The 15,559-nt window shown below is 40.7% G+C and overlaps 1 protein-coding gene across 1 annotated transcript in view; it reads right to left on the bottom strand.

The window, feature by feature from the left end:
* Positions 1–4,081: 4,081 nt before the first annotated feature.
* fbn2a (fibrillin 2a) overlaps positions 4,082–15,559 on the bottom strand; it is a 222,242-nt gene continuing 210,764 nt past the window's right edge. The window contains exons 59-65 of the mRNA XM_071351419.1: positions 15,217–15,339; positions 14,440–14,556; positions 14,030–14,158; positions 12,360–12,479; positions 10,278–10,506; positions 7,496–7,658; positions 4,082–7,081 (exon numbers count right to left, since the gene is read on the bottom strand). Coding sequence (XP_071207520.1) covers positions 6,707–7,081; positions 7,496–7,658; positions 10,278–10,506; positions 12,360–12,479; positions 14,030–14,158; positions 14,440–14,556; positions 15,217–15,339 — 1,256 coding nt within the window. The 3' untranslated portion in view covers positions 4,082–6,706. The remainder of the gene's footprint in view (positions 7,082–7,495; positions 7,659–10,277; positions 10,507–12,359; positions 12,480–14,029; positions 14,159–14,439; positions 14,557–15,216; positions 15,340–15,559) is intronic.

Here is a 15,559-nt window from a genome sequence, read left to right as displayed (position 1 = left end):
ATGTAATATATATAACCATGTAATGGATATAACCATGTAATGGATATAAACATGTAATGGATATAAACATGTAATGGATATAACCATGTAATGGATATAACCATGTAATAGATATAACCATGTAATGGATATAAACATGTAATGGATATAAACATGATATAACCATGTAATAGATATAACCATGTAATGGATATAAACATGTAATGGATATAAACATGTAATGGATATAACCATGTAATGGATATAACCATGTAATAGATATAACCATGTAATAGATATAAACATGATATAACCATGTAATAGATATAACCATGTAATAGATATAACATGTAATAGATATAACATGTAATGGATATAACCATGTAATGGATATAACCATGTAATAGATATAACCATGTAATAGATATAACATGTAATGGATATAACCATGTAATGGATATAACCATGTAATAGATATAACCATGTAATAGATATAAACATGTAATGGATATAAACATGATATAACCATGTAATAGATATAACCATGTAATAGATATAACATGTAATGGATATAACCATGTAATGGATATAACCATGTAATGGATATAACCATGTAATGGATATAACCATGTAATGGATATAACCATGTAATAGATATAACCATGTAATAGATATAAACATGTAATGGATATAAACATGATAACCATGTAATAGATATAACCATGTAATAGATATAACCATGTAATAGATATAACCATGTAATGGATATAAACATGTAATGGATATAACCATGTAATAGATATAAACATGATATAACCATGTAATAGATATAACCATGTAATAGATATAACATGTAATGGATATAACCATGTAATGGATATAACCATGTAATAGATATAACCATGTAATAGATATAAACATGTAATGGATATAAACATGATATAACCATGTAATAGATATAACATGTAATAGATATAACATGTAATGGATATAACCATGTAATGGATATAACCATGTAATAGATATAACCATGTAATAGATATAAACATGTAATGGATATAAACATGATATAACCATGTAATAGATATAACCATGTAATAGATATAACCATGTAATGGATATAAACATGTAATGGATATAACCATGTAATGGATATAACCATGTAATAGATATAAACATGATATAACCATGTAATGGATATAAACATGTAATGGATATAACCATGTAATAGATATAACCATGTAATAGATATAACCATGTAATAGATGTAAACATGATATAACCATGTAATGGATATAACATGTAATGGATATAAACATGATATAACCATGTAATAGATATAACATGTAATGGATATAACCATGTAATGGATATAACCATGTAATAGATATAACCATGTCATAGATATAAACATGTGATGAGGACAATAGAATTAAACTGAGTTTTAAACTGCAGTAAGACACTGAACAAACAAAAACATAGCAGACATGAATCACATTAAACATGTCATCAGAACAGGTCAACAGGTCAGAACATGTCATCAGAACAGGTCAACAGGTCAACAGGTCAGAACAGGTCATCAGAACAGGTCAACAGGTCAGAACAGGTCATCAGAACATGTCAACAGGTCAGAACAGGTCATCAGAACAGGTCAACAGGTCAGAACATGTCATCAGAACATGTCAACAGGTCAGAACAGGTCAACAGGTCAGAACAGGTCATCAGAACATGTCATCAGAACAGGTCAACAGGTCAGAACATGTCATCAGAACATGTCAACAGGTCAGAACAGGTCAACAGGTCAGAACAGGTCATCAGAACATGTCAACAGGTCAGAACAGGTCATCAGAACATGTCAACAGGTCAGAACAGGTCATCAGAACATGTCAACAGGTCAGAACAGGTCATCAGAACATGTCAACAGGTCAGAACAGGTCATCAGAACATGTCAACAGGTCAGAACAGGTCATCAGAACATGTCAACAGGTCAGAACAGGTCATCAGAACATGTCAACAGGTCAGAACAGGTCATCAGAACATGTTAACAGGTCAGAGCAGGTCATCGGAACAGGTCAACAGGTCATCAGAACAGGTCAACAGGTCATCAAAACAGGTCAACAGGTCATCAGAACAGGTCAACAGGTCATCACCATGGAGCAGGACTCAGAGGTAGGTAGATACTTTTGGTGTGTGTGTGTGCCTCTTGCTTCATGGCGTTCATCCCGAAAGTCTGGCCCACACCTCTTTCAAGATCTCCACGTGATGCGTCTTCCTGTGTGCCAAATACGCCAGATATTGTTGTGGGGAGAGGCCAGTGGGAGGCCAGGGGGAGGTCAGAGGGAGGTCAGGTGGAGGCCGGGGGGAGGTCAGGGGAAGGCCAGGGGAAGGTCAGGGGGAGGCCAGGGGAAGGTCAGGGGGAGGCCAGGGGGAGGTCAGGGGGAGGTCAGAGGGAGGCCAGGGGGAGGTCAGGGGGAGGCCAGGGGAAGGTCAGGGGGAGGCCAGGGGGAGGTGCTCATTTGACGGCCACATGGAGATCCAGCACTTGTTACGCCTCTTGTATCCACCGTCGTTGAGCCGACCATGTCAAACCACACTGCTGTCTCATCCATGGTAATGACGTTTAAAAAAATAAATACATTTTAAACCTTTATTTAACTATGGAAGTCAGTTAAGAACAAATTCTTATTTACAATGACGGCCTACCCCGGCCAAAATCTAACCCGGACAATGCTGGGCCAATTGTGCGCCGCCCTATGGGACTCCCAATCACGGCCGGATGTGATACAGGCTGGAATCAAACCAGGGTCAGTAGTGACGCCTCGAGCACTGAGATGCAGTGCCTTAGAACGATGCGCCACTCGGGAGCAGCGGTCTGTTGCTATCTTCTTTGGTTCAATCTTTATGGTACTGAAGTTCATTCATAAACAATTCATTTAGACCCGGCGTTTATCTGAAACAGGCGTTTATTTGAAACAGGCGTGTATCTGCTGAAATGTGTGCCGGTGGCCGGCTATTAAAAGCGTCAGGCGGCTATTTGAGATCTCTGTTTTATGGTATGATGCGATTCAGGAAGCGGTGCGTTTGGCGCTAGTTCCTTCCTCATAGTAGGGCAGAAACGCCTTTTGAAATTTTAATGTGCCTTAATAACAATGGTGAATGTGATAAATGTTAAATTACGCACCTACTTTAGCCAAGTAGAGAGCACTGGGTTATATAGGGAGAAAGACAGGATTATGATTCTCTGAGATAATAGAGGGGGGGGGGGGCCCAGCGCCCCTGGTGGGCGGAGTTTGTTTTGCAGGCCCAGCGCCCCTGGTGGGTGGAGTTTGTTAATGCAGGCCAAGCGCCCCTGGTGGGCGGAGTTTGTTTTGCAGGCCCAGCGCCTCTGGTGGGCGGAGTTTGTTAATGCAGCTACTGCGCCCCTGGTGGGCGTAGTTTGTTTTGCAGGCCCAGCGCCCCTGGTGGGCGGAGTTTGCATATTTCAGACCATTCCATCTGGGGCACCGGCTCATGCAAAACGACCTGCCCCTATAACAGAACGGGGATTCCCCTATAACAGCAAAACGACCTGCCCCTATAACAGAAAGGGGGATTCCCTGGTCAGTATATATATCATCTTTGCTATCGCAAAAGTGTTGCTACAGCTCTCAACAACATTGCTGCCCTGAATTTAGCTGGTGCTGTAGACAAAGCCCAGCGGGAGAAAGTTCAAGTAGAAACGACGTTCTATAGGATGAGCCATAATGACTCACGTGCGTATTACATGTGAATTCTTAGACATGGGTGGGGCTATGGCTTAAGAGGGTGTGAATGATGCTGAATGGTTGTAAACAAAGAAGTGCTCTCTTAGTGTGAAAATCACGGCAAAAATCTTTCAAAGCAGCATAACTTTCCCATGTTTTCTCCAACTACATTGTGTAATACACCGGTTTGAAGCTCTGAGTCTGTACTTTTATCAAACCTAAATACGATAATTTTTTTATGAGCTTAAGCTCACATAGAACTGTGCTGTCACATATTTAGATACTGGTGTTGCCATGCTACGTTCAACAGCACAAATATTATTTTGCAAAGTAAATAGTTCAAGAAATACACCTCTCTGTCACACCTCAAAAAACAACACATTTACTGTAAAAAGATTTACAATTAATAAAACTGGACATCAGTACAAAGATTCACACATATCTATTTGTGAGCAACTGCACGGTAACATGTTAAAAATACGTTCAGTTCAAGAGTACAAAAATACAACAACAAAACACAATGTTATAGATTTGTTTTGACATGAATGTTCAGTCTTTGCATCGATGCAGTAAGTTTATAATCTCTGAAAATCTCTGTGTATACAGTACTGTCATCATTGAGCACCAGTTCAACATTGCTACAGTACATCTATATTGTCTAATGGTGTATTTAAAAACATCCTAAGTAGGGAGCATTTATAATACTTGTAGCAATACTCATACTTACTGTTGATGTAACATTATTACGTAACTGTATTACACATTGTTAGTAGGACATCGCCACAAAAAAAAACTGTGGAACAAAAGGCTATTGCATGTTTGTGTACTTACATGATTCATTGTACCCAATGATGTATATAAATACTATGTATTGGCCAATGAGAGGCTCTGAAGCCATTGCCACCATAGTGGTACTCTTAGAAAAAAAGGTTCTGAACCTTAAAAGAGTTCTTCGGCTGTCCCCATAGGAGAACCATTTGAAGAACCTTTTTTTGCCTCCTATGGGGACAGCCGAAATAACCCTCTTTTTTTTTTAAACAACGTTTTTCTTCTTCTAAAAGTGTACCGCTCAGAAGGCGCAGTCCTCCGTATGAATGAATGGAATTCTAAAGGACAAAATTACATGCATCTAAGTATTTCTTTGTTGTAGTAGGGACAGTAGCAGTACTTTCAAAAAAATATATACTTTACGGGTTAGTTCAGTTCACATAATATAATGTAAAAAGTGTTGTGATAAGGTGTCTGCAATATAGACATTGATAAATGCGTTTCTATATTTGCCAAAACCTTTAAAACAATGGTGGAGAACAAAGATGGTGGCGCAGTAGCTTCAAAACAACACCCCCTGTGGGTGATCTAGTGTTTATATACATTATTGACTGTACCCCTGTTAGTTTACTCTGTGTAGATATATTTAAACATGTAAACAAAAATGACAACAAAAATGTCCTGGTTTCTGTGGGCTACTTGCTATTGCTTCTTAGCGAGTATAAAAATCCTCCAACCAAAAGGGACTTACATTTTGAGAACTGATGCCACGGGGGAAATAAAATAAAATATTTTGAATGGAAGACAATCTCGAAGCAAAACAACAATAAGGTGTTCACCACATCTACTGGCCTTGATTACATATGACCGTACATTACACCTCCAGACAGCTGCATATTTCTTACTGTAAGACACTTCTCTTTGGTCAAACGTTTCAATGAGTGAAGCATCCCTATGTGGGATAGACCCACCTCTTTCTCAATGACTTCCATGATCATTTTCATTCAACATAAACAATATTCTATTAAACCCATATCCTTAACAGCTGATTTAAGAAATTGGATTGATACATGCTTTCATTGGTCACATAGCCTTATCTGTAGAGACTAATAGTTGAGGTAATTGTGCAATATGAACATACATACTCCTGTATATTAGACAAAACATATGTGTTTCTAACAACTGATGGGTGTTTCTGTAATACACGTAGAGAATACAAATTGAGGGTGTAAAAATGTAAATGACACTTTTTTTGTGTGTCATTTTATTAGATGTGAATTTGACCAATAGTGTACAACTTTGTATTAAATACTAAAATAAATACAAAAAATCAGTTCACAATAATTGAATTACTGATTGTTAATATGTACATATGTAAGAATACACATTTTTTTGATTACTATTATTCTTTATAATGATGTGATTCCATGTGGTGTCCTAAAACGTCAGTTTCCCTTTTCGAGGCACCAATCCCATATTGACAATGTTCTACCACGACCAATAGGCCTAGAATACAAAATCTTACAGGAGAATGCTATGCCCTGTAATGCTCAATTGAGAAGTTCACAGCCGCAGAGCTGCAATAGTCTGTCGGACCACTACAAAATGAATGTGGGACTGTGGCAGCTCTGCAACAGTCAACTATGAATTCACCAAGAGTGCGTCTAGTCACTAAAATAACCAAGCTGACTTCCATAAAATTGTCAACTGTATTCTAGCAACCCACCATGCTGCAGATGTACTAGTCATGTGTACTTTCAGAGCCTATCGCCAGAACATCACATGCTATTTCCTTACCGTGAACTGACCAACTAAACTATCCAGGTCATTTGAACATCATCTCTTGCTCTTGGTCTTCCACTCGTGTACATGGTCATGGCATGAGGTCACTCACAGCGAGGGAGAACCTGTGAAAGATGTAAAGTCTCCTGTTCATGCTTCGAGTCACTCTCTTTTCCTAGGCTGTGTTTACACAGGCAGCCCAATTCTGATATTTCTTCCACTGAAAGACAAATTAGTGAAAGTTTTTTTAATTTGGGGGAATTGGGCTGCCCTAGAGAGATTCTGGACAGTACTTTGAGGTCAAAAACGCAAACAAGAAAAAATGCAACATTCCTTCCACATATCATTTGGCTTTAAAATGGTGGTGAACTGAAAAACACCAGTTTGAAGGGAAAACAAGGTGTTTCCCTGTGTTTCCCCCAATCCCACTCCAGCTATTGCAGTCGGATGTGCAGCCTCATGCGCAGGTTCTCCCCCAGTTCCCCCGTGAGGTAGTCTTGGTCCCGGCGGTCCTCCAGCTCTTTGAACTGGGCTTTGCCGTAGAGCGGCAAGCTGGCGATCTCCAGCGTGTACTCCTGCGCTGCCGCCAGTGCTCCCTTCCTCTTGGTGCTGTGCAGGTAGCAGAGGCCGTCACGCTGCTGGATGCGGAACAGGCCTTGCTGGTTACCGCTGGTGATGACGTAGTGCACGTGGCCCACCAAGGGCTTGATGGCGGGCACCAGCTCCAGGATGTGCTCCTTGGGGTTGAGCTGGGACACGTTGAGCAGCAGGGTGACAGGAACTTCCATGTCCAGACTGGCTAGGCTCACCTGGTTGTGTGATGGTGAGACAGACAGGGTGACAACGTGGGGTTACTAACTTACTAAGTAACCATGGACTCTGTCAATGAGAGGCACAGGGTTCCCAGCAAACCGGGAACATTCCCAGAACATTAGATAACCATTAAGTTCTAATTAGTGTCCTTTAACATCCTTTATTTTTGTTTTTTAAATGAAATATCCATGGAATGTTCTAACGTTCACTAAAATGTCGTAAACAACATTTGTTACAACCACCACAGAACATTCCCCAAACGTTCTCATTAGGTTATACTCTCATTAGGCAGTAACCCTTCACCTCTCTATATACATACATCTAGAAATCTCCAGAATAGAGAACAGACACTCCAAAAGATCCACGTTACTGCTACTGTTTGAAGTGTCAATGCTCCCAATATACTGTACCTCTATGGGTTGCGTTCCGTTGGCGTCGCGCCTCTTGCGGCCGTGCTTCTTGGGGTAGTCGTTGATCTTACACTCGTAGCAGGTCTCTGGGGAGAGAGTGTTGTCTTCTATCTCTGGCCCCTCATACTGGCCCTTCCCAAAGCCCAAGCCTGACACACAGTGACTGAACAACACACAGGCACGCACACAGAGACACACAGCCAGACAGGCACGCACACAGAGACACACAGCCAGACAGCCACGCACACAGAGACACACAGCCAGACAGGCACGCACACAGACGAGCATGAGAGAGTGCTTGACAGTGAGTAGACAACTTCTTCATAACAACAATGGAAATCCTTCTGAAAATTACCCATGAAATTATAAATGAAACATAACAGTCAGGTGTGCTAGTGCTGGTGTAGAACAAATATTTGCAGAAATCCCTGAGAAACAGATTTGGAAACACAAGTCAAAACCTAAGCTGTTCCTGAGGGGCCCGTCTCAATAAGTGTTTCTAAGGGCCCTGACCCAATCCCATCCACTCCTTACGGACGGACTGGGACCAGAAATCGTCCCTGGCATGTCTAAAACACGGCTAATTTTTTCCCTTGATGCCCTCATTATAATCCAAATAATGATAATTCTGCTCTAAAATCCCAATTTAGACCCACTGGGCTAAAGATGAACCAGCCATCTGGCATTTGGCAGAATGCCTCCTTTTTTTATTTGTTGGGGGGGATAGATCAGCTTTAATATTGCAGATTGTAGCTTCCATCAATGTAATCGCCTGCATCATTTCCAATCCGCCATATATTTTGGGGTAAATTCAGTACCAGTCAAATTTTGGACACACCTAATCATTCCAGGGTTTTTATTTAAGTTTACTATTTTCTACATTGTAGAATAATAGTGAAGACGTCAAAACTATGAAATAACACATATGTAATCATGTAGTAACCAAAAAAGTGATAAACAAATCTAAATATATTTGAGATTTGAGATTCTTCAAAGTAGCCACCCTTTGCCTTAACAGCTTTGCACACTCTTGGCATTTTCTCAACCAGCTTCATGAGGTAGTCACCTGGAATGCATTTCAATTAACAGGTGTGCCTTGTTAAAAGTTAATTTGTGGAATTTCTTTCGTCTTAATGCGTTTGAGCCAATCAGTTGTGTTGTTACAAGGTAGGGGTGGTATACAGAAGATAGCCCTATTTGGTAAAATGGCAAGAACAACTCAAATAAGCAAAGAGAAAAGACAGTCCATCATTACTTTAAGACATGAAAGTCAGTCAATCCGGAAAATTTCAAGAACTTTTAAAGTTTCTTTAAGTGCAGTCGCAAAAACCATTAAGCGCTATGATGAAACTGGCTCTTATGAGGACCGCAACAGGAAAGGAAGACCCAGCGTTATCTCTGCTGCAGAGGATAAATTCATTAAAGTTACCAGCCTCAGAAATTGCAGCCTAAATAAATGCTTCAGAGAGTTCAAGTAACAGACATATTTAAACATCTACTGTTCAGAGGAGACTGTGTGAATCTGGCCTTCATGGTCGAATTGCTGCAAAGAAACCACTACTAAAGGACACCAATAAGAAGAAGAGACTTGCTTGGGCCAAGAAACACGAGCAATGGACATTAGACCGGTGGAAATCTGTCCTTTGGTCTGATGAGTTAAAATTTGAGATTTTGTTTCCAACTGCCGTGTCTCTGAGACGCAGAGTAGGTGAATGGATGATCTCCGCATATGTGGTTCCCACCGTGAAGCATGGAGGAGGAGGTGTGATGGTGTGGGGGTGCTTTGCTGGTGACACTGTCGAGGATTTATTTAGAATTCAAGGCACACTTAACCAGCATAGCTACCATAGCATTATGCAGCGATATGCCATCCCATCTGGTTTGGGCTTAGTGGGACTATCATTTATTTTCAACAGGACAATGACTCAACACACCTCCAGGCTGTGTAAGGGCTATTTTACCAAGAAGGAGAGTGATGGAGTGTCTCATCAGATGACCTGGCCTCAACCCAATTGAGATGGTTTGGGATGAGTTGGACCGCAGAGTGAAGGAAAAAGAAGCCAACAAAGTGCTCAGCATATGTGGGAACTCCTTCAAGACTGTTGGAAAAGCATTCCAGGTGAAGCTGGTTGACAGAATGCCAAGAGTGTGCAAAGCTGTCATCAAGGCAAAGGGTGGCTATTTGAAGAATCTCATATCTTTAGATTTGTTTAACACTTTTTTGGTTACTACATAATTCCATATGTGTTATTTCATATTTTTGATGTCTTTAATATTATTATACAATTTAGAATAGTAAAAATAAAGACAAAGCCTTGAATGAGTAGGTGTGTCCAAACTTTTGACTGGTACTGTATATATATTTTTAAAATATATATATTTTCCCCTAACCCTGCCACACCTCCCCTAATTTGAGTAAAATAATAGACAACAACACTTAGGCTTCTTCTTCCAGCTTATAAATACTATATACATTTTACAGACACATTTCACATTAGTTATCTTTTGTTTATTTTTAGTCCCATCCTTCAGCTACCCTCAACTACCCTCAACCCCTCCCATCTATCTTTGAACACCATTCTATTTGCCATATATTTTTCTATGATGTGGTGTTTCACAAAAAGTTCTGAACTTTTCTATTCTCATAGTTTCTACAGATTGTAAATTAAAGATACATTTTTTTGCTAAGGGCATTATTATATAATTGATAGATTGATTATGACTTTTCAAATCACCCAGCAGTGCTATTTGCAGAGTTCGCTCCAGGTCCCTGCCTCCTTACCCTTGGCCCATGCGGAAATAGCCCAGCGGGCAACCACACAGGTAGCCTCCCTCTGTGTTCGAGCAGCCGTAGTTACAGGGGTTCTTGTTGGAGCACTCGTTGACATCCTGACAGCTGCTGCTGAATGGGTCGAAGCTGTAGCCTGAGGGGCAGGCGCACTTGAAGCTGCCTAGCGTGTTGTAACAGGAGGCCGATCCACAGCTGCCCGGGTTGGAGCACTCGTTCTCATCTGAGAGAGGAGAGGAGGCGGTAGAGGAGTTAAGAGAGGAAGTGTAGGAGAAATGTTTGACTTGTTATTGAGGTCATCAAGGACATAGAATGATTGAAACACCTTGCTGTGACCCACACCCCAGGGTTAAAGCAGCGTTGGAAAATACACCTAAAGCTGAAAAGTCTGAATCTAGGAGACACTGCGTTTGCTTTTTGACAGTGGATCACAATTAATCTATAGAACATTAGAACGCTACTGTACTAATATCAACGTTCTGGAACCCATTCTGGAACCCACCCTTTCTCTCGATGTCCAGCAGGTGGCAATGTGGTTCTGTTTACTAGACCTGTAAATGGTAGGTACTCTTAATATGTTTTCAAAACATGCAGTAAGTAGTTGAAAGTACCCTTCTGCCAATGCACATACAGCACTTTTACATCATTTTCTGTGTTAATGAATTTCACCAAACAAGTAAGATTCTGTTATCTAAATAACCTTTGGTTTATCTTAACTCTGTGCTGAATCCTAACTTGTCCCATTGACAACAATGCATTACTAAGTGAAAATACGACTTAAGTAGAAGTTAGGAATTACCCCGACTTAAGTAGAAGTTAGGTATCGCCCCCAACAGACATGATAACGCATCTAACAGAGAATGCTAATTTACAATGATTAAGAAATATAATACTCCCGTCCTCTACTGTACAACTCATTTTACGAGCACACAAACCAAAAAAACTATGATATATTAAATGGCTATTAACCTTTTACTGAGTGGGTTAAATCAGGGTCACACAGAGTGCTTCTTGGTAGTCTTAAACAAATCTACTTTGAAACAAAAGTATACACCTCACACACATGGTTATGGGCTGAAAGAAAAGAAGACACCTGTACCATGTCAGATATACAGTTGAAATGTATTACATTTTGAGTTTGCAGCCCAATATTACACTTTATATACATCACAGAAGACTGAAAAATAACAAAACAGTTTGACATAGAAACACCGGATTTTGGTCGTTTAAAAATAAATAAATAATGTATTAATGATGAAATTATGAAGAATATGAATAACATTGCACCAAAGAGGGTGATTTGGGTCCTTGACTGCAGGAAAGGGCTACAAAGCTTGTGATGGACACTTTAATGACGCCCAGCGAAGTAAAAACCAATGCACGGATTTAATTAATGGCCAGGTTGCAAACATATAACGCAAAACAAGTCTTAACTCAACCGTCAATAGAAGTCAGTAGCCTTGCACAAGTCTTGGCTTGTGTGACCCAGAACAGCTCATGGGAGCAGGAGCATATTTCCTGTTTCTGTAGCGTGAGGCAGCTTGATATACTAGTACACCCCCTGGACAGGACGCTACTCCATCACAGTGCCTTACCCCCAATCTATCTTCTTAAAGCTCATCGGGTCCCATTTTTACAGTCTTTGGTATGACTCTGCTGGGGATCGAACTCCCAACCTTCCAATCTCTGTGTGCAGTTTGAAGGAAGTTGCTAAATCGCATTAGAGCAATGGCTAACTAGCGTTAGAGCAATGGCTAACTAGCGTTAGAGCAATGGCTAACTAGCGTTAGAGCAATGGAAGTCTACTGGAACTGCTTGTATGCTAGTTGTTGCGGTAGACTTCCAGTCATTGCTTTAACACAAGTTTTCGATGGCTCGCGAAGCTAACTGTAACTTCCTTCAAAGTGCACGCAGACACATACAAATGGTATCCACGAGTTCATCTGACTCTGGGGAAGTAGAAAAATGGCTTAATTGCCAAAAATCTGCACTTTCCCTTTCAACTCATGTAGTTATCATCAGTGTCCCAAAGTAGCGCCCTATGTGTGTGTGTGTGTGTGTGTGTGTGGCACTCACCCACACACTGGTTCCACTGGTAGTGCTGTGTGTAGCCCTGAGGGCAGTTACAACGGTAGCCGCCCAGCATGTTCTGGCAGCCATGTTGGCACCTGTCGTTACTGTCACACTCGTTCACGTCTGATGGTCAAACGGCAGAAGAACACATATGCATTAGTCCATCTTCACCTTCTTAATAATAATCGTTACTTTCCTAATCTTCATCATTACCATCTTCCTAATTCTTATTCATTATCATCATCATCATGGTTACATTGCAGATTCGGATTGGAACATTAAGCTACTGTACAATGCAGTATGATGCAATTGTGAAACAACTCTGCACCCACTGCAAGTTTCCTGCACCAGCTCCTCTAAAATATATATATATATATGAGCTTGAAATCTACATTAGTGTATTTCAATTGTGTTTACACCCAAAATGCTAGGAGAACAAATCTGCCTTTAGCTGCCTAGTTGTATGGATTCCCTTGGTGTGTATAATTGATCCTTCATAATGAATTGGCAGGTTGACTCGGTATCTGTATCTAATACACACTCCTATAGATGTGGGGAAATGGCCTATTTAAGCCGAATGCTTTTCATTTAGTCAAACAAAAATCATATCCATTCATCCCCACTGCTTTCGAATAACGCAAACCAGGTCAACTTTAGCTCAAAACAGAGGATAACAACGGTCCACCTGGGATTTGAGCTTTTACAGAGTCCATGGCACAAACCAACCCACTGCCCTGAATTCTCTCCCAGTACTGTACTTACAGTCAACCCGTACCAAACTATTCTTCGTTAGGTTTTGAAAGTGAATTATTTTGTTTGTAGAGCGATGGCGCAGAGTCCATTTAGATAGTGCCAGTAGGACTTGTAGTTTTGGGCATTGCTACTCTGTGGAGACTTCAATAAAAAGGAGAGTTGGCGAAAGGTTTGAGGCCTTGAAATAGCAGTCAGCCAAATGCTGTTAGAGAGGACAGTCAAGTAGGCCTTGATTTCCTACGCTTTTACAACAGTAGTGTCATCTTTAATTTCATTGTTTCTTTCTTTTATTGTTTATGTCTTTTTTTTTTCTTCCATATGTTGCTTCTGACAATACAGGTGGAAAAACTACCACCAAACTGCCAAAAACATTTTGTATATCGGGGGTTTATGTCTGCCACTGAGGTTCAATCCCACATGCTTAAGATACAGATTTCACCACTAGCTCACCAAAACCATGGCATTGGTTGATCGGGGACATAATATCTTCAGGTTTTAGGGAGGTGAGGCAACTATGCAATGCAAACTTAGCCATCAGGTTACATACAGTGAGATGATATGGTAATGATATGTTATAAATATTGAACAATTCCTTATGATTGTTCAATGATGATAATTCTATATATTTTTTTATTTAACTAGGCAAGTCAGTAAAGAACAAATTCTTATTTACAATGATGGCCTAGGAACAGTGGGTTAACTGCCTTGTTCAGGGGCAGAATGACAGATTTTTACCTTGTCAGCTCAGAGATTCGATCTAGCAACCTTTCGATTGCTGGCCCAACGCTCTAACCACTCGGCTACCTGTCGCCCCGATTTATTGAAACAAAAAGCATAATTTATATGAAGTGTATCATGTGGATGTTTCCCGTAAGAAATGGAATGAAGAAAGGGGGGAAAAAAACTAAAATTGTAGCTACCATCACAGTGCAGTCCGGTGCCGTCCAGTTCGTAGCCACGCTGGCACTCACAGTTGAAGCTGCCAGGGGAGTTCTGACAGATGCCCTTGGTGCCACACAGGGAGGGTTCCCCGACACACTCATTATTATCTGACAGAGAGAGCATTGCATTTATGTAGTTTTGTATTTTACCCGAGTTGTGTTCATTGGGCACCAAACGGGGGGAAAACTGACTGAACTTGTCCAATAAGAAATGGTCATTTTTTGTTTTCCGTTTTAAAGGGTATGCCCTACTGAACATAACCCTGGTACAATTTAGTGTAAGATCACATATGAAACAAAAACAGTTGATCGAATTAAGGCGTTATGCTTATAGCTGCAGTAGCCTAATTTAAAACATTAACACGGACGTTACAGACTTATTGCCTTACCTATGCATGCAGTGTGGTGCTGGGTGAAGCCAGGGGGACACTTGCAGGTGAATCCACCCACGGTGTTGACACACATGAACTGACAGTTGTGCCTCTTGGTCTGGCACTCGTCCAAATCTAACCGGACATACGCACACGCACACGCACACACACACAGTAAACCAAAGCTCTCAGATCACACACAAAACATTATACCCTGTTATTATACAACATTCAATTACTTTATGTTGACCCCTTTTCAATGGACAGAGCCACTATGCTGCGATTAATTTCATTCCAGCACTGTTCATGACTCCTTCAACCAGTGTATTCAGTCACTGTAATTTAGGTCTGTCACCACGTTGTGATACAGGACGATCGACTCTACAGTAATGACTGGCTTTTGAGCATCATCTGTCCTCTCATTATTCTGTTCCTATAGTGTGGACAGCACTCACTAATCACTCACTAATAATGAAGAGATCACTTTAGCTAGCTGGTAAAAATCTAATAACATCTAAGTTTATTGGTCGCATACACAGTTCAGCAGGTACTGTTGAAATTAAGTTGATAGATGTTGGGTTTGAGCTGTAAAACTTCTAACCTGGTCCTAGATCTGTTGTGTCAAGATGTGACAATGACCATAGACGTTTGCAGCACAGCACCCTCAGATCTAGGACCAGGCTATAATACCGCTAAGTAACCCTATCCAATCTAGAAATCCAGCAGATAGCCATCGAGCTAAAAAAAAAAAATAGACTGTTGCTTTGCATCATGGGAGCTGTAGTTTCCCTGTACCTTTGCAGGTCCTGCCGTCCTCTTGGAGCACGTAACCACGGGGACAGGAGCAAGTGTAACTTCCCTCTGTGTTCTTACAGATGAAATTACACGGCTTGGGGGACATGACACACTCATCCAGATCTGACAGGAAGAGAACACAGAAGATCAACAGGGGAGGGGGTTATTGAGTGCCTTGTTGTGATCATTTATCTATGATCTGATAGGTGAAAGGGGAAATGGTCAAAATTTGTGACAACTTCAAAGAAGCAAGGAGAGAACGATGCATTTTTCATGTATCCCAACACAGCCTTGGTATTGGAGTGGAATTTTGCTCCAGCCCTGCACTAAAACGCTGATACAA

Source organism: Salvelinus alpinus, chromosome 18 (genome assembly GCF_045679555.1).
Source record: "Salvelinus alpinus chromosome 18, SLU_Salpinus.1, whole genome shotgun sequence".
NCBI classification, from domain to species: domain Eukaryota; kingdom Metazoa; phylum Chordata; class Actinopteri; order Salmoniformes; family Salmonidae; genus Salvelinus; species Salvelinus alpinus.
Note: the sequence above shows the minus strand (reverse complement) of the source record. Positions and strands in the feature narration are given on the sequence as shown.